This window comes from Haliotis rubra, unplaced genomic scaffold (assembly GCF_003918875.1).
Source record: "Haliotis rubra isolate DU_JTF1 unplaced genomic scaffold, ASM391887v1 Scf395, whole genome shotgun sequence".
NCBI lineage: Eukaryota > Metazoa > Mollusca > Gastropoda > Lepetellida > Haliotidae > Haliotis > Haliotis rubra.
The window spans coordinates 4,978-32,304 of record NW_025767074.1 but is presented as its reverse complement, the minus strand read 5'-3'; the positions used below and the strand labels follow the sequence as shown (position 1 = coordinate 32,304).

Sequence of the window (27,327 nt, the reverse complement as noted above, 5' to 3'; positions counted from 1 at the left end):
ACAATGTGTGAAGCCCATTTCTGGCGTCCCTTGTGTGATATTGATGGAATATACTGACTCACACACTCACCACCCAGGTATCAGAAAGTCCGAGATATTGGGAACTAAACCATAAACAGAGTGAACAATCATCCGATTCTGGCACAATTTGGCAACTGGCCAGATGAGTTAAATCCATAACACTGTACCACATCAACTCACTGCCTACGTCACTGTTGTCATCAACAAAGGGCATTATAATTCTGTTGTCACTCGGACGCATCAAATTACATGTATTATTTCATCGTAGGCACGAAAATACTGCACTGACGCTCCATCATCAGTTGAAACACATCTCTCAATCACATTGAGGAATTAAAGACTGCGAAAACTCATAAATCAAAACACTCGCCCTGTTATGTTTATTAAAAAGATGGATAGTTTTATTCTGTACAAACATATTAGCTTGCCATAATCTTCCATTACAGCATATACAGGAGCAAAAAGTATCAGGAAGGGTCAGATTTACATTTCCAGTCACTGGTGATTAATGGTATGAGGCATTTTTAAAATCATGTTTGCTTATTCTGTTTTGTTTAAATACTGGCAAGTCATCATCATACTGGGTTTCAACCAGGTCATTTATGGAATGGAGGCAGAAAAGAATCATTTTAATTGTACCAAATTAAGACAAGAAATAGTTCCTCTAATTATAGTAATTATTCAATCTCACATTTCCGTTCAATATAGCACATCATTTCATTACTTAAGAGGACCCTCATGTTTCCTTGAAACCTGGCAGAAAAGAATTTTAATTGTACCCAATTAAGACAAGAAACAGTTCCTCTAATTAAAATAATTATTCAATCTCACCTTTCCGTACAATATAGTACATCACATCATTTTATTACTTTAAAGTGCCCTCATTTTACCTTGAACCCTTGAAATTAATAAACAGTGATCTGTAGGAAAGCCAGTTTTCCAAGTCAAAGCAAGACCATATCATTTCTGTCAATTTAGCAGTATGAATTAAATTCCCTTAGCAATAAGAATGAATGGGTGAATGAATAGAGTTTTACGCCACTATATGCAATCAATTACACCAGAAATAGTTATCTGTACCCAGAGGGGATTCAAACCCCATATTCCCCCTGACTGTCAAGAGTTTTAAACTACGAGGCTACCTCAATATGAAGGACAAGCCATATGTTGTGTTTCAAAAGTTTCCTAAAACCTCGATAACAGGGTCCATGTTAATGCATCCTAATTGGCTAATCAATGTTCGAGGACATCCTACTAGACTTTGATGAAATGGATTAAGAGGACGCGGTTAGTGCTGCTCCTGAGATGTTCCTTCTCGCCATCTGGTGGCAGCAAAGGGGAGATAACTCCCAATTACTAGCACACTGTCATCTCAAAAAAACTTTTCTTGAAGTAATGTTCTGAAGTCTTCAAACAACTGTTTTGAAACATGGTAAATAAGGACAAAATAATTTCAACACAGTGATTTCATGACATATGAACATATACACTCCCAGGACAACTTTTGTGGGATCCTCAGGGCATGAATGGTTGTCATGTCCATCACTTTACTGGTCAAACACTGATGGTTCCAGCACTGTCGGACAGTTGTTTTACACCATATGTCACCACAATGTTTCAATGCCATTTTTCAGGATATCTTCTTTTTCTGAAAAAAGAGAAGATAATCCAATTTTACATCAGCATGTTTTGTCTATACCTGTGATCCACTGTCACACTGTTGAAAAACATGTTTAAAGCTTACATGCAACACAAATGACAACTTTGCAGATTCTGATACCTTTCAGAATGAACTTACAGTAACAAATTATCAAAAATGCAAATTCAACTTATAAAGTTGAAAAATAACGGGATGAAAAAGATCCCACGAAATCTGAGTTCAAAGGCGATGCACTAAAATTGAAAAAACCCAGCTGGGGTGAAAAGTGGTTTCAACATAGCGCATGCACAGTGAATAGGTTCACGCGGCTTGAGCTGGGATGCCTATACACACACAAAGAGCCCTGAGTGTATCTGCTATTGAACCAGCCAATGAAAGACTTCATTACACTTAAGTGCACGCCCACCAGCTCTGACTGGGTTCGGTATCCCGGGGGCTTCGTTTTGAAGGTAGTAAACCCAAGTTTTGCACTTTTGATTTGCAATTGTACGCTTATAATTTTGTTTCTTTGTTTTTTCATAATCAGCAATGCATATTATATGTCATGAACAAATGATAATTGTGTTTTATTATGTTTATTTTGTTGGTTGCATCTAAGCTTTAAACATCTAGTGCTTCAAAGTATTTCAGAGAGGTTTTGTGTACAGTGTTTTAGGTACCATTTCGGATAGTTTTCTGCTGGGAACTGTTACTTTCTGATAGGGCTGGTTTCTCTCTGATGGTCAGAATTGGTCTTCAGTAACCCATGCTTGTCGTAAGAGGCAACTAACGAGATAGGGTGGTCAGGCTCGCTGAGTTGGTTGACACATGTCATCGTATCCCAACTGAGTAGATTGATGCTCATGCTGTTAATCACGGGATTGTCTGGACTCGATTATTTACAGACCGCCGCCATAGAGCTGGAATATTGCCGAGTGCAGCGTTAAACAAAACCAACCAACCTCTCTGATGGGGCCAGTGCCAGTCTGATAGACCTTCCCTTTTCTGACAGGATTGTTACTTTAACAACAGTAGGTCTGGTACCTCCAGATAGTTATGGTTAGGAATTGTTAACTTTCTGTTAGGAATTGTTAGTTTCAGATATACTGGTGTGTGATTGACAATCTCTGGCTTTCTGGTAATGATTTTACAGGAATAAGTTGCAAGCAGCCAACAGGCTGATTCATCGTCAAGAGAAAGAGTACACAAAGAGTTACTTCCCTTGGATGAACCTTCAAGTCTCCGAAGACTCGCTCAAAAACACACGTCAGTTCTGACAATCTTTAACTCATGTCAAATTCTTTATAATACATTAAGTGTCTCCTGGAATTATACCATTCCAGCACTACCAGAATGAAGCTAAATAAATGTTGACTTGGTGCCTCCTGGAGGCTGATTAGGGAAACCTTCTTTCTGGACTGAGAAAATATACCATATGCAATATACACTGTACATTATTATTATAGGATATTTATACAGCGCACATATCCAGGCAACTAGTGCATGCTCAAGGCGCTGGTATTTTTTCCTTTGATCATTGGATGTCAATCTCAACGGCACATCGTATTATCAATCTCAACTCCCTGGGGCGTATACAACTCTTGCAGCCACTAGGCGCACCCAGCTATTGTGGCTGTCTCATCCTAACGAGGTACCCATTCACAGCTGGGTGGACTGGGACACATTTGTCTTTGTATTTTGCAAGGGAAGTTTATAAACTACAGTTAAATTCTAAAACAATAATCGGATAGAAAGGCGAAGTTTGACATTTGAGATCAATGATCCTGAATTTTCCCCATGGCCATGTTGATCATGATGCAAATTAGTCTTTGGCAAAAAGTTGGAAAGGCAACAACAGACCTGGGCTTTCTTTATCTTCCTCTTGAGGGCAGCCACATCAACATCAGCTGAAAAACATCATCATCTGAATTTTGACCTGGGTTTAATTGAATTGGATGGAATTCTAGACTGAACATAAATCCATTAATTTATCATTTGAATTTTAACTTGGGATTAATTGAATTGGAATAGCTTCTGAACTGAACATAAACTTATCAGTGTGACAGTTTGTTAAGATTCCTATGCATGGAAAAAACACAAGAGATGCAGCTTGTCAACATTTAACACTGTAGTGAACATATAAGAATGATCTTAAGTATACAAGCAACTTTCGAGATCACAGACCATGATTTAAATTTTGATAATCAGGAGTTTCATGACAATCAGATTTAATAGGAATGTTGTCATCATTGCGTAGAACGATGCTCATGATGTTGATCACTGGATTGTCTAGTCCAGGCTCGATAATTTACAGACAATATAGCCACCATATAGCTGGAATATTGCGTGAAACTAAACTCACTTACTCAATCACTAATAGCAAATTGCAGATAATCCAGTGATCAACAGCATGAGCATTGATCTACACAACTGGGATATGGTGGCATGTCAACCATATCGGTGAGTGTGACCACCCGATCCCGTTAGTCGCCTCTTACGGCAAGAATGCGTTCCTGAAGACCAAACCTGACCTGGATCTTCACAGGGGAATTTTTTCGACAAGCATATTTCAAAGAGAGTGATTCAGCAATTCAGCAGTATACACTCTTAATGTTAGATCAAAACTCAAAGTGATGTAACATTATTATCATTCTTATTATCACATGCTGAATCATGTGTGATGCTGGCCAACCAAGGATCACCAAGTGAAGGCAAATATATGATTTGAATCCAAATTTACAGGATTATTCTACACCAAAGGGACACAACTCTGTAAAATGAACTCTGGTGTCTCTGAACTGGAGGATATGAATAATGAAAACTATCTCCAACGTCTGAGACATCTGTAACTACCTGACTTGCTCGTTGTATCCTTCTTGACCACCTTGCTGACTGGTTCCTCTGGGGCAATAAAAGCCTTGGCCCTCTTGGCTATCTGACTCTCCTTGCCCGACTGAGCACTAGCCCTCTGGAATAACAAAACAATTAAATTGATTAAACGTTAGGAATACAGTTGCCTCCCCTAATACGAGTAGAAACTGTCGCTCTTGAAAACACGTGCCATAACATCGGAACATCGCCATGTTCACAAGGAGGAATATGATACATGTAACATAATTGGTTTTCCAAACCCAACAGAGCATTAACTGTCCAGCTACTTACTGTCTATGCACCTGAAAGTGTCCTCTACAAGATATGTGTGTGCTTGTAGTTTAACATTACACTCAGTAACATTTGAGCTATAAGACAAAGGAATAATTGAGTCCAGTGACTCAGAAACTCAACTGGGGGAGAAAACAAACTGACCTTCCTCTCCATGGCCTTCTTCATCTTCCTCTCATCCTCCTTGAGGAAGTACTCTCCGCTAGCAAGCTCCTTGTCCATCTGCAAATAAAATGTACAATGTTACCAAGTTCACTAGATGTGGCAATGAGGACATACAATGTTACACAGTTCACTAGATGTGGCAATGAGGATATACAATGTTACACAGTTCACTAGATGTGGCAAAAAGGACATACGTTACACAGTTCACTAGATGTGGCAATGAGGACATACAATGTTACACAGTTCACTAGATGTGGCAAAAAGGATATACAATGTTACCAAGTTCACTAGATGTGGCTAAAAGGACATACGTTACACAGTTCACTAGATGTGGCAATGAGGACATACAATGTTACACAGTTCACTAGATGTGGCAATGAGGACATACAATGTTACACAGTTCACTAGATGTGGCAATGAGGACATACAATGTTACACAGTTCACTAGATGTGGCAAAAAGGATATACAATGTTACCAAGTTCACTAGATGTGGCAAAAAGGACATATGTTACACAGTTCACTAGATGTGGCAAAAAGGACATACAATGTTACACATGTTCACTAGATGTGGCAAAAAGGACATACAATGTTACCAGGTTCACTAGATGTGGCAAAAAGGACATACAATGTTACCAGGTTCACTAGATGTGGCAAAAAGGACATACGTTACACAGTTCACTAGATGTGGCAAAAAGGACATACAATGTTACACATGTTCACTAGATGTGGCAAGAAGGACATACAATGTTACCAGGTTCACTGGATGTGGCAAAAAGGACATACATTACACAGTTCACTAGATGTGGCAAAAAGGACATACAATGTTACACAGGTTCACTAGATGTGGCAAAAAGGACATACAATGTTACCAGGTTCACTAGATGTGGCAAAAAGGACATACAATGTTACCAGGTTCACTAGATGTGGCAAAAAGGACATACAATGTTACCAGGTTCACTAGATGTGGCAAAAAGGACATACAACGTTACACAGGTTCACTAGATGTGGCGAAAAGGACATACAACGTTACACAGGTTCACTAGATTTTGCAAAAAGGACATACAAGGTTACACAGGTCCACTATATGTGGCAAAAAGGACATACAATGTTACACAGGTTCACTAGATGTGGCAAAAAGGACATACAATGTTACACAGTTCACTTGACGTGGCAAAGAGGATGCTCAAAGTTACCTTGCTCTCTGGTTGTGGAGGAGGGAATGGTGTGTATTCTTTCTTTGCCTTTACTTTCTTCGGCTTTTTCCTCTTCACATTTTTCTTTTTGAACTTTGGCAGGAACCGATCCCAGCTCTCATTTTTTAATGCTGGATCTTTTGCAAGCTCCCTCTTAATCATCAGTGTCTGCACCAACATACATGCATGCATTTTTATTTGTTTGTAATTTGAAATTACTCTCAGTAATATTCCGACCCATGAAGAACCAGGTTAGAACTGGTGTTCAGTAACCCATGGTGGTCGGACTCACTGACTTGACACATGTCATCGTATCGTATATTGGTATTTGTAGATCCATGCTCATCACATCAACCACTAGGTTGTCTGGTCCAGATTGGATTGCTTATAGACTGCTGTCATATAGCTGGAATATTGCTGTGTGCTGTATTTAACAACAAATACACCAAACTGAGCAATATTCCAGTACCATGACAGTTATTTCAGGCTGGATCAGTCAAATCAGAGACTGACAACATGAGGAACAATCACTAGGTACGAACATCAGTTGCCTCCAACTACTCTAGGAAGTTTCAGGCCCATTCCAACTTAGGATCAGACAATCCAGTGATCAACATCATGAGCATCTATCTACAAAATTGAGATACTATAACATGTGTCAACCAAGTCAGCGAGCCTGTCCACCAGATCCCCTTAGTCGCCTCTTAAGACAAATATGGGTTGCTGAAGACCAATTCTAACCCAGATCTTCACATATTTTTGTTGATATGAAAATTGTGTGATCAATAATATCTTACTAAAACTAATCTAACAAAGAAGTAAAGTTGATAAATCTTCACAGGTTATAACAGACATTATTTTGACCACAGTCAATCCTTGACTACCCCAGGATATTTTATGAAATGTTTTGATGTGATGAACATCCCGTCCAATTCCTATCACACATATACTTTGCTACTAAAAAGAAGCATCCAATCAAATTACACTCAAATGGAAAGGAAATTCTTTGTAGCGACACTGATATTACATTGACAGTGTTGTTAGTGTTGTGGGGTAGCCTAGTGGTTAAAGCGTTTGTTCGTCATGCTATTCTGTTGTCCCCCTGTGCTATTGCAGGGATATTGCTAAAAGAGGCATAAAACCCAACTCACTCACTCATTCAAAGTAAATTGTTGCTGCCAAAAATTGCAGAAATATTATACGAAAAAAAAAAATGATGAAATTAAACAGCAAATCTATTGGCTGATCCCCTGTGGTCTCGGTGCAACACAAGGTATTATGATGATTATTCTTCAGAAATGTAAGAGCAAATCTATTGGCTGATCCCCTGTAGTCTTGATGCAACACAAGGTATTATAATGATTATTTTTAAGAAATGTTTTCTGTTTGTTTGTTGCTTAACAGCACATTGATCACTATTCCATCTCTGTGACTAGTCTGTAAATAGTTGAGTCTGATTAACAGCAATAAACATCTCTTCACACAATTGGGATATAGCTGAAGACCAAATCTAACCCTCAAGTAAACTTGATAAATGTATTGACTCAACATGCCCACAGGGACAGCTCTGTTTACTCACCTTTATATTGTATATAGGGTGAATGTTTTTCATTGTGTCCTCTACAATTTTTCTAACCTGAAATACAAATACCGTGAGTTGAGCTTAGCATATCAGGCATCTCATATCAGTATGTCCACATGGTAGCTGACAATGCAAAGATATGTTCAATAGGGCTGCAACGATTCACCCAGACCTCGACTTTCCGAGTCAGCTTTTTTAGCGTGAAATCCAGCAATATTCAAGCTATATGGTGGCAGTCTGTAAATAATCGAGTCCGGACCAGACAATCCAGTGATCAACAGATCTACTCAATTGGGATACGATGACATGTGTCAACCAAGTCAGTGAGGCTGACCACCCCGATCCCGCCGGTCGCCTCTTACGACAAGCATGGGTTACCGAAGATCAATTCTAACCCGTATCTTCATGGGTTAATTATAAAGAAGATCAACTTCAAAGAAAATTTTGAAAAATATAATTGTCACTACACTCCGTACTACAATATGAACAGTGGTGATGATGTACCAATTTTTTTTAATTTCTTGAAAGTGAGGTAATATAAAACAGTCATCATTTTCGTATTGCGATATATTGTGAAAGTGTAAAACATGGTTTAAGGTAATGAAACTGTTTCCTTTCTTTTGAAACAATGCCAATGGCCACTGTCAGGACTCAGATGTGATTGTACAAGAGATCAATTGAAAATGTTTCCAAATTGAAGACTTCCCTCTAAATTTTGGAACTAGACAAAAAGTGTCTGCAGGGGTGTCCGCCATTTCGGTTTGTTTGTCCCTACAATGAGTGCCGGTACCAATCTATTTTTTAAATTTATATGGTTTAAATGTCACACAAATGCAATTATATGACCAATAAACATTCTCAAAACTATTAATGTATAACAATATAAATGAAATACAAATATTATTAGCATTGTTTACTACACCACAAATATTACCGGTCATGGTCACGGAAATTGCTGATCGTATTGGGTAAACTGGTTTTGCAAAAAGTGTACTGCAATATATTGTATTGTGAAGTATGAATTGCAATAAACCGGTCAACCGGTATTATCGCCCACCCCTAGTCAGCATGGGGATCAATATGGGATATTCTGCAAGTGTCAATGTCAAAACTGAAGCATGCTGTTATGCACAAGCTGTGCCTTGTGAGACAGTATATGCTATAGAACTGTGTTTGCCCTTCTGGGTAATATACCGTGTGAAACTCATCACGTATCACAGACAGGTTTCAAGTGCTGGCTTTGACAGCAGTACCACATGGATATAGTCCACAAAGAGTTACCTCCCTTTTAACAAATCAGAACTGAAAAGCAGGCGACTCTGAAGTGTTTATTCTGTTGTCAAAGCTTCGTCCCGGACAACTTATGTGGAGAGTAAATAAGTCAGTGATGCATGCGAGGTGTGATAATTGCAGTGTGAGAGGTGTTTACATGCAGAAAACCAACATTTTGGGCTACCAGATCCTCAATTGGCAGCACAATTTACATATGTTTGATACTGAATGATTTCTTTGTTTAACTGACAGTCATTGCAAAGAATTCTTCCAGTAAAAATAAATGTTACAAAATTCTTAATCCCCAACAGTTCAGCGGTAAAATTATACAATATGAGTGTTTAAAACCGGAAGCTGACAGGGGTAATGGACAGACAATCACTCACATATTATCTTGAATGTGAGGAATCTGACTGGCCAATGTTTGAAGAATGCCACCTCCAGGAATACTTTCAAGTAACCATGGTAACTCATGTCCATGACACCACCACAATTAATATAGAACCTGGATCAGAGTCCATATGCATTTCACGTGACCATTTCTAAATCAGTACAAAAGGTCACTGTTTCTCTTAGTGTTTGTTACGAAGCATTCCTAAAAACACATTATAATTCAGTAATTCATCTTGACACATATTAAGCGACCATGTCTAAAACTAGAAGTCACTGATAAAAGCTGAACATTATATCATTGTGTGTCATTTACACAGTGTTTGAGCGCCATGTCATTGAGAACCATCAAAGGAATATTATGTTATTTGAGTGCTATATTTGACTAAAAATTCAAATCAAGCTATTATAAATTACATGACAAACACAGCAAAAATATGAAATCTGATTGCCTCAAGAATCCATGTAAGTTAAATTTTGATTCGTCAGTGAAAGTTTGCTCGGAATTCATATATTGAGACCCTCTAGTCCCTCAGATCTACAGAAAAGATGTGTGCATTGGAGTAAAGCTCTGTTCAATGAGTTCATCCAGACTTACCTCCCTTAGACCTTTATGTGCTGTTATATTTTTTGTTCAGTTAAATAACCAGGGCAGACACTGTGTTTCCTTGTACCAGAACATAGCAGTTGGTCAGCAGCTCGATAGCCTGCAACATACAGAGTTATGACACTAGCATGACAATACTGACATATTGACAGCAAACATAATACTAACATATTGCACAAACATGGCATGACAATACTGACATCAACACAGTCATGACATGACAATACTGACATATTGACGCAAACATGACATGAGAATACTGACATATTGACACAAACATGGCATGACAATACTGACATCAACAGTCATGACATGACAATACTGACATATTGACGCAAACATGACATGACAATACTGACATATTGACACAAACATGGCATGACAATACTGACATCAACACAGTCATGACATGACAATACTGACATATTGACGCAAACATGACATGACAATACTGACATATTGACACAAACAAGGCATGACAATACTGACATCAACACAGTCATGACATGACAATACTGACTTATTGACACAAACATGACATGACAATACTGACATATCAACACAAACATGACATAACAATACTGACATCGACAGTCATGACATGACAATACTGACATATCAACACAAACATGACATGACAATACTGACATATCAACACAAACATGACATGACAATACTGACATTTGACACAAACATGATATGAAAAAATCTACTCAAGTCAAATATACTAGCCACATAAAGAAACTGTGCACACAGAAAATTCCTTCAGAAGTGAAATACAACACAGGAAAGGCGAGATGATGTAGACACTTTATAAGCTGAAGTATTGGAACACAAAATAATGTCAAAAGAACATGAACAAAATCCGTAATGATGACATCAGAAGTTCAAAATTGAGTACGGCGTCACACGACGAAGTTACAAAGTCAATAACGGGTATGACCACCATGTGCATGAAGCACAGCAGTGAATCGACGACGCATAGAGGCTACCAAATGAGCATTGAAGGCCTGGGGACTGGTCTGGGACGTGGCCACTGCCGTCTGGACCGTGTCTGAGATGCGTCACCTGAATCCATCTCTCCTGTCTTGGCGTCGTTACTCGGGGACGGCCAGAACGTGGGTGATCGGCGATGTCATTACTGTTCCGATAACGCCTGGTCAATGCAGATATTGCGTTACGATGGCATTGGAAATGTGCTGCCACCTGTTTTGGCTTATTCCTGCTCGAACCATTCCAATGACTTCATGACGTTGAGCAGATGTTAATCTTGGCAGGACGTGCATATTGTGACTTCTCATGTGGATTTGTGAACGTTTAAATGACCAAAGATCAAGCTTTCGACAGTGACAGCAATTTCTGAGTTTCACATCTGTTGTGTGCAGCTGCACGGGCAGCACGTGCAGTAACACATTGCAAGTATATAGGCCACCATCAATGACGTCACATCACCTGGCATGTTCACACCTGTATTTATGTATCAAGACGCTGTGTACACAGTTTCTTTATGTGGCCAGTATATGACATGGTTGAGTGAGTTTAGTTTTACGCCACTTTCAGCAATATTCCAGCAACATCATGCAGGGGACACCAGAAATGGGCTTCACACATTGTACTCATGTGCAGGTAAGGACAGCAAGTATACAGTGCAAAGCAAGGATCTCAATTCCTGATGTAATGACCCCTATCATTCTGATCCAACTAAGGGACACAACTCTGTATAGCAAAATGAAACACCATAGATGACTGGCCTATCAATGCAAAAACAGACAGTTATAATCAGTGTATGAAATAAGCCACAAATCCAGCCAGACATCAGGGCTGGCTACTTCAAAATGTTACCTGCCCCAAATGGATTTAACCAGACCAAATATGGTGAATTTACTCAGATGTATGGAACATCTCAAATTTTTACCAGACCATCGGGCTGACTAGCTGTAAATGTAGACCGTCCGTCAGAAATCTAGACCGTCTCGGGCAGTCGGACGGGCCTTATTTCATACACTGTAATAATGATGGGAAATACATTCACAGTATGACCTCAATGAAATAACTAAGGAGCCTGCCTTCACACAACATCAGAAACATATCATACAGACCTTGAGTGTTGAGCCATCAGGACCCATAAGCCTTTGTCGTCGCTTTATAAACCTCTCCTTGTTTTGAACAAACGAAGAGATCTTGATAATGTCACAGAATGTGTCATCTTCCAGAACACGCATCGCCTACAGAATACAAAGTCTTTAAGGTTATGGCATTACAAAGGCAGCATTGATAAGAATGAGTATTACACAAAAGCGCCAAAACTACATCCACAGGTTTGCTCAAAGCTTGTCTTAGTTTCCAAGAGGCTCCTACAGAACTCTTCTAGAAAGATGACAGACTGGGTTGTGGGACTTGACAATCATGGTTCCTACCTGTTCATAGGGAACACTCCTACTGAGAAGTTTGATGAGGTCTCGGGCCTTGACTATCATGAAGGGGTCCCACATCTTGCGTGTAGTCCGGACACTCATGCTTCCTTCAACCACATCCAGCTCTGCCTTGATGTTCTGCGGATCGAACATTCAACAACCAGAAGGTCAAACAAAACAGACACAGAGATTTACCTTGAGTCCTGTATTTGAGGGTCCCTGCTTATAATTTTCAGGGGACCTGGACAACAAAATGGGGGCCAGATACACTTAAATATTATTGCTAATACTGTTATTGTATTGTGTATCATGATCATCACATTAATTGTTACAGTAATGAAATTGCAAATGATACCATAACTCAGCTAGTTGCAAACTCAGTGATAGCTTATTGCTACTTGATTGGAAATTTTACAAAAGTATTTTGACTTTTTCTGCGTCCCTGTGGATGCGCTAATAAATTTCATTGCGCCCATTGTCAATTTTTTTGCGTAAAGGACGCAGGAATATGCGTTCTGTAAATCCCTACAGACAACAATAGAACAGGCAACAGAACAGTCAACACAACAGACAAAAGAACTGTTAATACAAGAGTAACCAGAACTGTCAATGACAGATCAGTGAACAATGGAAACTCGAACAATAGAACAGTGTGTGAGTGAGTGAGTTTTACGCGGCACTCAGCAATATACATAGTAGTGGTCTGTCAAAAATCGAGTCTGGACCAGACAATCCAGCAAGTCTGACCACCTGATCTTGTTAGTCGCCTCTTAGGACAAGCATGGGTTACTGAAGATCAAGTCTAACCCGGATCTTCATGGGTCATCAACACAATCAAGAACAGCATGTAGCACTGGAAGTTGCACGCCAGCTTAAGTGGATCTTACACTATTTTCCTATAAAACATTGGCTTCATTTCAAGTCATTTTTTCCATCTTCTTTATTGCATTGCAAAGAATGTCCCTAATATGTGCCCAGCTTTAAAACATGACAAAAGTAGGCACCAAAATATAAACTCCTTACATAGTTTGAGAGTGTCTTCTTCACCAGAGGCCAACACTCCCTGATGTACTTCTCCCTGTACTTTGGGAAGAGAGTTGCGAAGGAGCTCTCTGCCAGAACACCATGTGGATTGTCATCCTGCTGGAACTTGGGCTCCTTCCATCCTTCAGGTACCTCCAGCAAGTCATCACCGCCCTTCTTCTTCTTCCCCTTCACACCTGATGAGGAAAAGTGTTTGTTCTTAATACAGGGTTCTGACGCCGAAGACCCGGGTTCAAATCCCCACATGGGTACAATGTGTGAAGCCCATTTCTGGTGTCCCCCGTCGTGATGTTGCTGGAATATTGCTAAAAGCGGCATAAAAACCAAACTCAGTCAGTCAGTAATACAGGGTTCCTATTTTTTGAAAAAAGATTCCTTGATTTTTCAAGAGAAATATTGCTTTTTTCCAGACACAATATATGTTCTAGGGTATTTTGATACCTTTAAACATATATTACTGTGTCTGAAATAAAACAATATCTTAGATACGGCCTCCCATCTCCCCTTGCAGATGTCCATTCACACCTCTTTATCAGGATGACATAATAAATATGAAACATCAACTTTAGAAGCAACCTTTGACTACAGAAATAACTTTGTGTATTATGTGGGTGAAGTGAAACTAGCTTTCATCTCAATAGTTTTAGTAAGATATTATTGATCTCACAATTTTCCTATCCATTAAAAAATGTGAAGATTTGGGTTAGAATCTGGGTCTTCAACAACCCATGCTTGTCATAACAGGCGACTAACGGGATCGGGTGGTCAGGCTCGCTGACTTGGTTGACACATGTCATCGTATCCTAATTGTGTAGACCGATGTTCATGCCGAGTGTTGATCACTAGATTGTCTGGTCCAGACTGGATTATTTACAGACCGCTGCCATGTGGCTGAAATATTGCTGAGTGCAGCGTTAACAACGACCAAACCCAAACCAGATGGCTCAGTCATATAGCTACCTCTAGTACCTGTACTGATTCATTTATGTGGCTATCCAAGCCATACTTTTTTACATGAGTGAAGTATATATAGTATCAACACAAAGTACACACTTTGTAACCAACATGTGACAATCATACGACTCTATTTACTTTTGCACTTGGTGTTGATCAAATGACTTGTTGATCTCTGACAGACACATCAATTAAAAGTTTCTTTCAAATGTAGGTGTGACTGAGAGTAACTAGCCGAGAGCCGCGATGCGGTCTTGACTGTATAGGACCGCATCGCGGCTCTCGGCTAGAGAGTAACTAACTTGACAAGCTGATCATGAGAGATCATGGATCATACCCTGTGTTTACGGTGTAGAAAAACTCCCTTGCCACCATATGGGCTGTCAACATATTACGGAAATGACTGTGCATAACTAAAAGATGACAACATCATCAATTTGTTGTTTGAAGCAACGACACAAATTGGGTGATCGAAATTAGGACGATACAGATCTACTGACTCCAACAAAGTGTACCTCAGCTGTTAGCTATATGTTATTGCGTTGAATTACTCAAAAGCCTCGAATATCACATAATCAGTCCCAACCTGAAGACTAATCAATAAAAACATACGTATTTTGCCACGGCTTTCGCTTGTTGATGTTTCTTCTTCGCTCTCCATGCTGCCGGAAGTGACCGGAAGTATTTCTCGCGGGGAGAAATCATTGCCCATTTTGTAAACGTATCACGGTAAGACGTTTTCAAATTTATTAAGTTACTGATATCTTAAACTGTTTGAAAGACATATTGAATAAAAATAGAGATATCTGGAAATAAACTAGAGATAATTATCGATATCTGCAATAACATTCGTAATAGATATGCGAAATTAATTATATGGTTTTTGGTTGGTTGGCTGGTTCGTTGTTTAACGCCGCACTCAACAATATTCCAGCTATATGGCGGTAGTCTGTAAATAATCGAGGTTGGACCAGACAATCCAGTGATCAACATCATGAGCATCGATCTACGCAATTGGGAACCGATGACATGTGTCAGCCAAGTCAGCTAGCCTGACCACCCGATCTCGTTAGTCGCCTCTTCCGACAAACATTGGTTGCTGAAGACCAATATTCTAACCCGGATCGTCTCTGGTCGAAATTAAGGATATGATGAAGCATATTAATGATATCTTGAAAACATTAGCAGATTTCTTATTTTGGATTAATGATATCAGAATAGGATTTAAAGATATGTACAAATTCATGCGTTTTAATTATGGTCTGTAATTCAATTTCTGATATCTTGCAATTAAATACAGATATCTTTAATTAATTGAAGACATCTTAATTGAATTGTATTGGAAATATCTTTTATGTATTTCAAATAGAGATAATGTTTTGAGAAATGACAGATAACTTAAATTGTTTTGAAGATATATTGAATGTAAATAGCGATATATCTGATATAAAGACATCTTCAAAATTAATAATGATATCTTTGATTTGATTTTGGATATCAGTAACGGCTAGAGCTGAAGATATCTCTCAGTGAATTGAGAATATCTCCAACTGAATTGAGGCTATCTCTAACTGAGTTGAAGATATCCTTTATTCGTTTGTGGATATGGTTAATTATATCAAGATATCTTGAACCGAACTGAAGATATATTAAATTCATTTATAATATAATTATGTACAATATGATCGTACTTGGCTTAAATTGACATCTTAAAGGAGAATACGAGTGAATTGCAATAATTTGCTTGGTGAAAGATAAAGTTATCAGAAACATATTCCCTAATTTTCAATTAAAAATTATGTATAATTATGTTTTAATCGCGAAAACAGTTTCTGTAAGTTCTCAGCTTCAGCCTTTATGCATATTTCGCTGGAACCCACGTGACCTTTCAGCTCGTGACGTCAAATGTGCCTGGAGTCCGCCATATTGCCAAAGACCAAGCGCTTCAGTAGTACAAATCGTGTTGTTTCTGTCGTTTTTTTAAATGGTACGATGGTGTATTGCGTTGCCTGGAGATGCACGGCATCATCGAACAATGGAAAGAGACACCATTTCTTCCGTTTTCCAAGTGAAATGACGGAGATTTCACGGCCTCAGGAAGAAATGCATTTATACCGATCATTCCCTGAGTCGGACGCATATGACAAAATGAGCATGCACGCATGGGGTATTTATTTAAAATGGAAATCCCATAAATGCATAGGCTGAAGAAGGAAAATAGTATCCATTTATCGAAATATTCATTTATACTCCATCAGTTCCTATGCTGTAACAACTTACTGTCAGTGGTATTTTTGGTTCATAAATATAATTATCAAGTCCGGTTTCACAGTCGAATTGCCCCGATGCAGTAACTCGAAACATTGCCCAGCGGCAAATCATGAATTGGTCATTGTTTTGTCCCCATCAGGTGCCGTGAAAGTTGTTCTGTATTCTCATTGGCTGACAAGATGACATTCTAAGGCTATGACCGAGTACCATAACTATTTCCAGAACAATGGGGAAACATACTTGTCCTGACTAGTATTTTATAAATCACCAGTTTTCGGGGAATAACTTATCTGCGTCGCGAATATTATCTCTGCTCGACCAGGCTGGGATCTTGTATCGAGACTTGATACGTTATTAATGAGAACTAGGATCCTAATTTTTTTCAACAAAATATAATTCCAGTGTTATTTTTGAAGCAGATACTTTTTTTATTTTCCCTCGTCTGAAGCATAATTATTTTGTTTTTAAATCCCAGACACCCTACAGTCACCCATTTGACACAAAATGAACTGTAATCACATTTTTTTAAAATAATTCTTAGTGACTGGTCATATATTTATAGGGGTGAGTTTGCTGGCTGAAACTGTATGACATTTTGCTGACAAATAGTAATCTTGTTAAATGATATGGTCTATTTTTTATTTATTTTTACCTCAAGCGGTGCCTCCGTTTCGCTTGATTCTTCTTCTTCATCTTCAGTGGAAGACTGTTTTGCAAGATGTAAAATCGGATCGTATTGATACGGTCTAACATCCATTTCAGAAATGACATCAGGAACATCTTTTACTGCTTCAGAATCCACGGACACTGTTAAGTTGTGAGGTAAAATCAAAGAGAAAGCCATCAGCAACAGGCACTTATGACGTCATGTCACGTGATACCCCCTCTGCTCATTAACTGTCTGGTGTTTCCGTAATAGGCGGAAATACGAGTACGTTTTTGTGTTTTTATTGCTATTTTACAAACTTTTGTTCAATTTTAATCACGGAATGTGACTTTTAGAATATCCTTAACAATATATCAAAAGTTTTGTTTTCGTTCGTATTCTCCTTTAACACATGAGAGATGTTACAATATATGTTTAAGATAACTCAGTATGATATCATTAATTCTACTTTGGATATGATAAATTAATTAGATATACCTTAATTATTCACCAATTCCTTAAAATGCTATTGGTATCTTTAAGTAGAATGAATATATCTTTAAAACGATTGAAGATATCTTCAATTTCTTAATGTTCTACGTATTTACACGTTGACAAACTGCTCCCAGTCTGAGTTCGTGTGCCATCTTTTAAACATCCTAATTTATATAGTTTATAAGGTCCAGTCGAATGCACACAGCACGAAAATGTTGTCTGTATCTCGTACAATGCAATACAAAAAACATGATTTCTTGAAAACAAAGCACGCAAAGCATAGATAGAGAAACTTCAAATTCATGACTCTGCTGGGAACTGTTACGAAACGGCAAGAAATAAATGTACATGGCAATCCATCTTTTGCAAGTTACGTAAACGTGTTTTATACTTGATTAGATTACAGTGACCTCAATGAAAAACGTGAACCGGTTTTCCAGTTCTTTCCAAATAACGTTTCTCATCTATCAGTGGAATAAATACTGATAATAATATCAGCATAGTTTTGAAATTGTGTCGGAGTCAGTAATGTGCGTGTTATGTTTTCAGAAACTATGTCGAAAATCAACGGATTTACATGGAGCATACTAACGTTGTACCACTTTCTGAAAACACACACAAATCCATAAGTACACTCTGATTATACAGCCCGCGGTCTCTCTAACTTCAATTGCTGTGAAATGTTTTTAACGTGTTGCTCAAGAAATATTGTTGGCGGAATTACTGCACATACTTGGTCCATTGCAGTTTGCCTATAGGGCGAGGAGAGGATTACGATGCTGCCACTCGTCTCAATACTATATATAAGTAGTTCGAAATACTGTAACACTTGTCGGACACACATGCATGTCAAGCTCGTTAGCAAATAGACAGCCAGTCACAATATGTCCATGAGAACTGTCGAAGTACGCAGATTATGTTCGTAAGAACTGCAATCTGATGCAGATTGTCGGTCGCTCATCTGCCTTTAAAAGCAGGCAGGACGGGCGAGTAGAACAGAGACGGAAGACGCTGAGAAGAGCGCGCACAAACAAGAAGAAAGGCAAGCCAGGGACTCGAAGGGACGAACTGACCAGTCAATGCAGCTATCTACTGCCTAAGTGTCAGCAGCACTTCGCCGCCTTCTCTCCGCTGGACTCTGCAAACATTGTGCAAGTTGTTCGCCCTGCCCCACAAGTTGTACATCAAGCAATAAAGACGACCATTCTTTGTTGCCACTACGCCTCGTGTTGTCCTAAGAGCTACAATGAGGTGTTACAATACTGATTCATATTTTGAAACACATTTTGGTGTTTTTTTTCCTCAGGATTTACCACCGTTCAATAACATCAGTTAATGGAGAAGCGCATGAAGAATGTGGCGATCAACTAAAATATTTTGTGGTTTGAATATTTTCTTGTGAAGATGTCACCTTTGTGTCAACGGTTCTTGTTAGTTTCATTTATGCAAGTCTACGGGTGTTCCACAGGGTTGTGTACTTTCTCCATTCTTATGTATCCTTCATTATCCTATGCCCTTCATTTTCAGAATCTAGACCTCCCAAATTTTCCAATCTTGCAAGTGGATGTTTGTTTCCGGGTCTTTGTGACAGACTATCGGGTGGTCAGGCTCGCTGACTTGGTTGACATATGTCATCGTATCCCAATTGCGTTGATTGATGCCCATACTGTTGGTCACTTGATTTTTGGGCCCAGACTCAATTTGTACAGACTACCGCTATATAGACGGAATACTGCGGAGTTACGGCGTTAAACAACAAACCAACCAAAAATGTGACAGACTATGAAATTCGCACGGAATGACACATGTTGAATAAAGCGCACATAAAAGACACCAAGTTCTGCCGCCGTTCAACAGCTGTGAATCCAGTCTTTTATAAATATAAATATTTATCCAATACTAGATGGTTATAGGAGTGTATCATCTATTTTAATAGTACTGTCGTCCTCTTTTACAAGCGTACGTAGCACGCACATCTATGTGACCATTTGGCAGCAACGGGAACAGGCATTAAGATAGTGTTTATCGTTATAAATACCATCATATTTCTGGTCAGCGATATCTGTTTCAATTCTCGATGAAATGGTCAGTGATACACGAATATATAAAGCTTTTAAAAGTCGCGTATAAATATATCACTGAAACGGTAAAGAAAGCAAACCAGGGTGTGGTTTCTGAACTTTCTGTGTATAATGAGGCGACAGTTAGTCTGTCAGACCCTGAAAAATTAAACCCAATGTAGCAATGGAAGTGTAGAATATGTGTCAATTCCAGATTACCACAGTTTCAGGAAATGATGAAAATCTATGGGCTCATTTTTTAACATTTTATGGATGTAGTTTAGAAACTGTTTTATCTGTAAAATATGTTCATTTCAGAGACTAGATATTACTCTTCGTACTCCGAGATTGGAAATGCCTGACCAGAACTAACTGAAAGGGGCTTACTCCGAACTGTCTGAACCTTTACCTTAAGAGAAAAAAGTACGTTTCAAACATAGTAGAACATCCCCCAAATTGGCTGTTTTGACCAAAGTGAGACTAGACTAAAGGGATCAACAAAATGCCCGTGGAGCAATAAGTACAATGTAAATTTATAAGCTTTCTATATAAATTGGGTTCAGTGTTTTCATATAACACTCAACATTCCATGGTCCACAAGTACGATGTGGGGCTGACCAAATAAGCATTCAAAATCCTGTCTCGCCGGGTAACGTGAGTTGAGATCTTTCCAACAACGCCTTGGAACAGAATGAGTAACGACGGGACAAGGAAGAGAACAATAGAATTGCATTAACTGAAAATAGCCACACGAGGCTATGTTTGTATCACCGATAACAATAGGAAATATTAGACCCAGGCAAATTGCTTAGCGTGAAGTCAAGCCTGACAATAGATAGAGCTACTAGGAGATGATGCACAGGTCCCCAGACAGTTCACTCCGTCTAACGACTTAATCTTGGGAAACTGAAAAATTGTTTTTGTCGGCGATATCTCAGCGTATTTCAGTATAAAAAGTATACAAATTTTCTTGTAAAGAAATAGGAGGATCGATAGTCACTAGGGAGCTGTTTGTTTCTTCTCCAGAACCACTTTCTTTACTTTTTAACAATTTCTATCGCCACAAAATGAAGAAATGTAAAATGTTTGTTGTTTTACGCCGCAGATTACCCTAAGTAGTATAGTCTGGACCAGGCAAACCTCCTCGTGTCCACCTCGTGTCATTCCGGGACAATCTATTGGAAACTGGAAGGTAATGGAAACATACAAGTGAAGACGAATGCTTTTGTTGGTCTAAGGAACAGCACCAGTGGTGACAGGAACTGGAAAGAATTGAATTGTAATGAATGCAGACAGCAGGCGCTTAAGATTGTGAGCAACGATCCCCGCCAATAGTATACGATGACACTAAGGATTAAGTGCGCTGGGAACCATTTCTGTCTGTACTGAACGGCCGCATACCTATTTTATTTCAAATATTTAATTCACTCAAGGCACAGATAAATATATAGGGACATATCATTTGATTATTTCTGTTAGAAGGTCGAAAGGCAACACATTGTTAGTGACTGGGTGTGTCGCAGTGTGCAATATTCCAGTGATTTGATATGCATCTGATGGCGTTTTGTCCACTGCTATATTCAGAAGACCCTCTTTTTTTGACCCGTAGATTACCAATCAGCACAGGTCAACAGCAACCTGTACTTTTTGTGAAAAAGCGACTTGCATCGTTGATTGGAGTCGGCGACTTGGATGATGCCGGGACATCGTGCCCCTGTTGAACTCCGCCGACAGCAGCACTTCTTCTACACGACATCAGCTGTACATATTTGAGTGTGGACCTAACATACATTGACGATTGAGCCTCCACTTTCACTAACGTTGGTTAGACAAGACCAAGAAAGAGACAAAGAAATTCCCACAAAACGTTGCCAAGAATCAGTCACGAATATTTAACATTCCATATATTGTAATATGTCTTTTGAAAAATTAAATTACAGCTAAAAGGCGAATGGAATTCCCAACCACGTGGACTGTCGTAAAAGAAATCGATTTGTTGCTGGAACTGATTCTGGAAACGTAGAATGTCAAGACAATTTTGCCTTCTCGGACAGGACGTCCGACCCCGACATTCATACCGACGCTAGTCTGGGGCGTGATTTGTACAAGTGTGACACACGGCAATCTACAGAGCACTCCAGCAGATTACTGCCGATGTTGAAGGAAATGAAGGGCATTACTGCTACTATAAACTGGACGTGCCTCTTGTGCTAGCCCTTGAGTTATACTGGATCAATTAAACTTTGAACTTAGCTGAAGCATTCGTAAGATCGACTAAGCATCGGAATGGTTGTGTTGGAACCACCGGCGGAAAGAGAAGGTCAGATTTTTTAGTTTTCGTAAGATGATGATTGTCTGAACAAGTGATAGCGTCCTCACAACTGATGACATTTGATGCTGATGATAATCTGTTGGGGATAGCGGTTTGGGGGATTGCAACACAACTCTACTTGAGAGAGGAATGTTATATTTAATTTACTTGATTAACTTAGTTTGTTTTATATTTGCCCATAATCCAAAGTGATGCATTGAACTAAGCCTTCAAAATATTATTGTTAAATGACTCTGAAAATGTTGCTCTTTTCAGATATTTGGGGTTGTCTGTCAGCAGGACAGTGGAATAAGGCTAAGGAATACATTTAGGTGAGAGTAACCTACAAGTTCAAAACCTATATATGTTCATGGTCATTCCGAGGAAAAGGTCGATGTAAGTAATTAGTACTGAAACTCCAGCTACACGTGGATGTAGGAAGTTACTGATACGCATTAGCTGTCTATTGATGTCGACATAGAGAGTCACTAAACACTTTAGCTGGAGGAAGTGTTAAAAATCACATAAGTGTATCCAAGCGTTCATTTGGGGAATCACTAAACACACGACACGTGACCAGCGACGATGACCCCACTAAAATCTATAGTCAGTATTAAGATTTGTAAGGGACAACTGAATCCGAGGCGGACAAACATGGAGATGAGCTGCAGGTAGCCGATTTCTTATCGTCTGACCCGCCACTCGTAATACAGTAGTCTGACCAAGTTTGATGCATTTTCAATTATCGCTTACAGTCGATTTCGTCGAGCTTGCTTTCAGATCAGTCGATGTGGTGTCCATGTCATTAGCATGTGACGAACGGAACGGGGTCGATCGTTTCGGGTTTGTTGGCTCCAGTCCCATAGCCTATTAACCACAGACTGTGGCGTATTGGCCACTGAACGTATTGGCCGTTGAAAGTATTGGCCACTGAACGTATTGGCCGCTGAACGTATTGGCCACTGAACGTATTGGCCACGTATTGGCCACTGAACGTATTGGCCACTGAACGTATTGGCCGCTGAACGTATTGGCCGCTGAACGTATTGGCCGCTGAACGTATTGGCCACTGAACGTATTGGCCACTGAACGTATTGGCCACTGAACGTATTGGCCGCTGAACGTATTGGCCACTGAACGTATTGGCCACTGAACGTATTGGCTGTAGTCTGTCTCACCGTAGTCCCTGAACCACATTAATTTCCCTACTGCCTAGCCCTCTCTGCAGTGCTAAAGCCCTAAATAAAGCAAGTCTAGATTTCCTCAGGTTCAGCAATCTCTGGTCTCCCTAGGGCTCCTTTCCAATATAAATGGGCTTGTTTGTTCCTATCAAAATTATATATATTCAGAGACTAAGCCTTAGTCTAGTATTGGCTGCTGCAATCTGACTTAGTTTTCTGTATGTCAATAGACCATCCACGCATCGCTGCTTCACTAGTTCATACACAGACATACAAAGTCACAAGGGAATGATAAATAGAATCAATAAAGCTGACATAAATAATGGTCCATGGATATTAATCGATTCACCTTGAAAGTTTCAGAATAAGGAATGACATCCAACGCACGAGTGTGGTGGTACTGCTGGATACATTTGTTAGTCATATATACAATCTTGCACAGAATATTGACGTCGATCCTTTCTTTTCATGTTTGATATTAACATTAATATTTCTGTTTTGAAGATGTTGAAAAACCATCACAGGAACATCAATAAAAGCCGTCTTGTTCCATTTCATGTCTGTGTTTTTTGCAATTTCAATGAACGACTACTGGCGAAAAAAGAAGTCATGCGTGTGTTACTGTTTTTACCATATGTGACAAAGAATTCTATTAACGAAAGACCAGATGGGTTCATAAATAACATGACACACAGAATTACCTAACGCAGTGACAACCTAATGATTCTTGACGGGATAATATCGTCAATTACATGGAACCAGCTGTGTCTATAACCAACATTGCAGGACATCCTTTACACTGTAGTGGTCAAAACGTGATCGTAATATATGTCATTTATCATGGTGACGTCCATGTATTCGAGAGGATATCACAAAGGTTTCAACCTGTGATATTCAGTTTGATTTATGTGAGACATATTAGTTTTAACCGGCAGTCTAAGTAAGCTTAGGCTCAGTATTATTCGTTACACTGCTTATACTGAGTCTAACAAAACCTTGTAGAAGGTCGCGTCAGCTAACCTTTTCAATTGACCAATCAGCACACAGCTTACCAAATCGCGAAAGTTGACATTCGCACATACCTTTTGAACTTTTATCTCGAAAAAGTTTGTTCCCGAACGATTCCGAATGCTATGTTCCGTACGATCGCTTCCGAGTGATGCACATGGAGCACGCCACAACAGTGAGTAAACAGTCGCTGAAAATAGCGTTTTGTCAGTATTCAAGGATGTCAGCTTGTGGAAATATTAGCTAATGATATCCATGTCAGCAGAAAGCACTGAGCGTATATATACTGCAGGTCAAATATCTGCGTTTTATGCGGATGTTCGTTTGTTGAAAGATCAGTGTCAGTGACCGGGTAAGTTTGTAAGTCCCGCCGAACCCTAAACAGTAGCCGTTATCTGATTGGTTAAATCTCGCATTTGATTGGACGGTCATAGGTCAGTCAAAGGTTAGCTGACGCGACCTTCTACTAGGTTTTGTTAGACTCAGTATAAGCAGTGTAACGAATAATACTGAGCCTAAGTTTACTTACACTGTTTGAACCGGGTGATTCATCTTTCATAACTTGATATACATAAGTAAAGTGAACTCTTCAAGATTATGTGATGGCGTGGAATGTTGGACATAATGATTGTCTATTCCAGGTTCAAATATATACAGAATAATAACTGGAAGTTTGCAGATTGCAAAGTTAAACATACAGACACATCGTGTGATGCTGAATCCTTGCCTAGAGCAGCATTTCTATTTTCTGTGTTTCTCATCGCCCGACCGACCCTTCCAATTTTATTGCCGAAGTTACACTCGCCCCAATTATACTCTGTGGTCTTGGAAACATCTACCGCCTCCGTGACTTGCAGTGATGGCTGTTTTTGAAGTCGCGCCAAACCCAACTCAGTTGAAAAGTTGGATAAAAGTTTCCATTCATTAACCATCCACGGCTTGCCAGGGCATGACTAACTTGATTATACAATCTGTACACTTTGATTCCGATTTTGATCAATCCTTGCAGTATTTCAGCTGTAACTAGACTTACACAGATTTATATGCTGATCTTGATCGATGCTGACAACAATCGGCGAAGGTTTGGAAATTGGAAGCATACAGGAGGGATTTAGAATTGTTAGAATTGCAGCTTGTATCATGCATATGCCACTTGGAAACCATAGCAACCTAATCTGTCTAGGACGATATGTCTGTGCTCACTCATTAAACAATTCCATATTAATGCAGACGCAGGATTTCACACAGTTACTGTTTTCACGACTTAGAAGGACGTGTACCCTACCGACAACCACCTCATCACATCGCATAACGCTACCAAACATAATTGTCTGCAGCTGCCGTCCAACTGCGATTACCTAACAAAACCTACGGTAAGAGAGTAGATGTTAGCTTAGATAAACATTATTTTCAGCGAGCTGGATGATAAAACGCTCATACCGCTGATAAGCACCGTGCTGGACGGCTTCCCAACGTGATCTTTGATGGTACTTAACACGTGTTGCATGAATATTAGGAGATGATGAAGGCCTTGGTGCAAACTGATGAGCAGATTACTGGGTTCTTACTATGAGGCAGTTGGATGGTGGCAGTAATTTCATCCATAATTTACCTCAGGAAAGGACCAGTTTTCTTGAGTGAAAAATGCTACTGGAACTGTTGAGATCATGTTTAGGGTGTTCAACTTTAATCATTTGTAGTTTTAACCTTCGGAAAGTAGCAAATACATATTGGAGTCGGTATGTTTGACAAGTGAAGCTTATAATGGGAACTTAACCCCTAAGGGGTTCTTAAACTGAGTTTATCCGATTTATTAAATATTTCATTACTTGTGCTGAGGACGTTTTGTTATGTTACGAAATGTATTGATCCTGACATTCTTTAAGTGTGTATATATATTTACCATATATAGGATATATATATATATATCACATGCCATAGAATTAAGGGATATATTTTTAGTCACATACATTCTTGCACAGAATATTGTCGTCAATCCTTCTCTTTGTTTTAACACTTCATATTAACATTTATATTTATATTTTGAAGGGTTGAAAAATATTGGTCACAATGATTGTCTATTCCAGGTTCAAGTTTATACAGGCTGTTGTTTAATAACTTGAATATTGCAGATTGTCGAGTTAAACAACACAGACAGCTACAGGAAACACCTCATACACTTGCTCAGGCCTTAAATCGACTCAATTATCCTTTGTGGTCCTGCAAACATCTAGCCCCTAAGTGGCTTGCAGTGATGCCTGTTGTTTTAAGTCGTATTAAACTCATCTCAATGGGTTGAAAAGTTGGATAAAAGCTGATATCCATTAGCAATCCTCATGGCAGGGCATTACCTCCTTTGATTACAAAATCTGTACACTGTGATTCTGTAAATAATATTCGATTTTGACAAAGCCTTGCAGTATTTCAGTTGTAACTACTCTTAAGTAGATTCATATGGAGATCGGGTTCGAATCCCCACATGGGTACAATGTGTGAAGCCCATTTCTGGTGTCCCCCGCCGTGATGTTGCTGGAATATTGCTAAAAGCGGCGTAAAACCAAACTCAGTCAGTCAGTCAGTCATATGGAGATCTTGATCGATGATGGCAACAATCACTGAAGGTTTGCAAACTGTATCCCGGAGGGATTTAGAATAGCAGCTTGTATCATGCATATGTCATTTAGGAACCATAGCAATGTAATCTGTCTGTGCTCAATCTGTAAATATTAGACTGCACAAAGTTAGTGTTTTCAACAGCAAGTTGACAGCAAGTGTTATGAAAGAGGGACGTGCACCCTACCGTCAACCATCTCATCACAAGGCGTACAAACCTTCCAGAATATTTTATGCTTCGACAGAATGACCTATTTTCTTCGAGGAACTTCTACATTATTATTACCTATTCTCTTCG

The 27,327-nt window shown here is 39.2% G+C and overlaps 1 protein-coding gene across 1 annotated transcript; it reads right to left on the bottom strand.

Annotated features, from left to right (window-relative positions):
- Positions 1-386: 386 nt before the first annotated feature.
- Positions 387-15,129, bottom strand: LOC124286893 (KRR1 small subunit processome component homolog). The gene is given in 12 exon segments (XM_046723331.1): positions 387-1,669; positions 3,521-3,567; positions 4,514-4,628; positions 4,967-5,044; positions 6,182-6,349; positions 7,761-7,817; positions 10,024-10,071; positions 10,073-10,132; positions 12,132-12,257; positions 12,450-12,584; positions 13,470-13,666; positions 15,057-15,129. Coding segments are annotated over 12 exon segments (1,098 nt in total). The 5' UTR covers positions 15,106-15,129; the 3' UTR covers positions 387-1,651.
- Between the last annotated feature and the right edge of the window lie 12,198 nt (positions 15,130-27,327).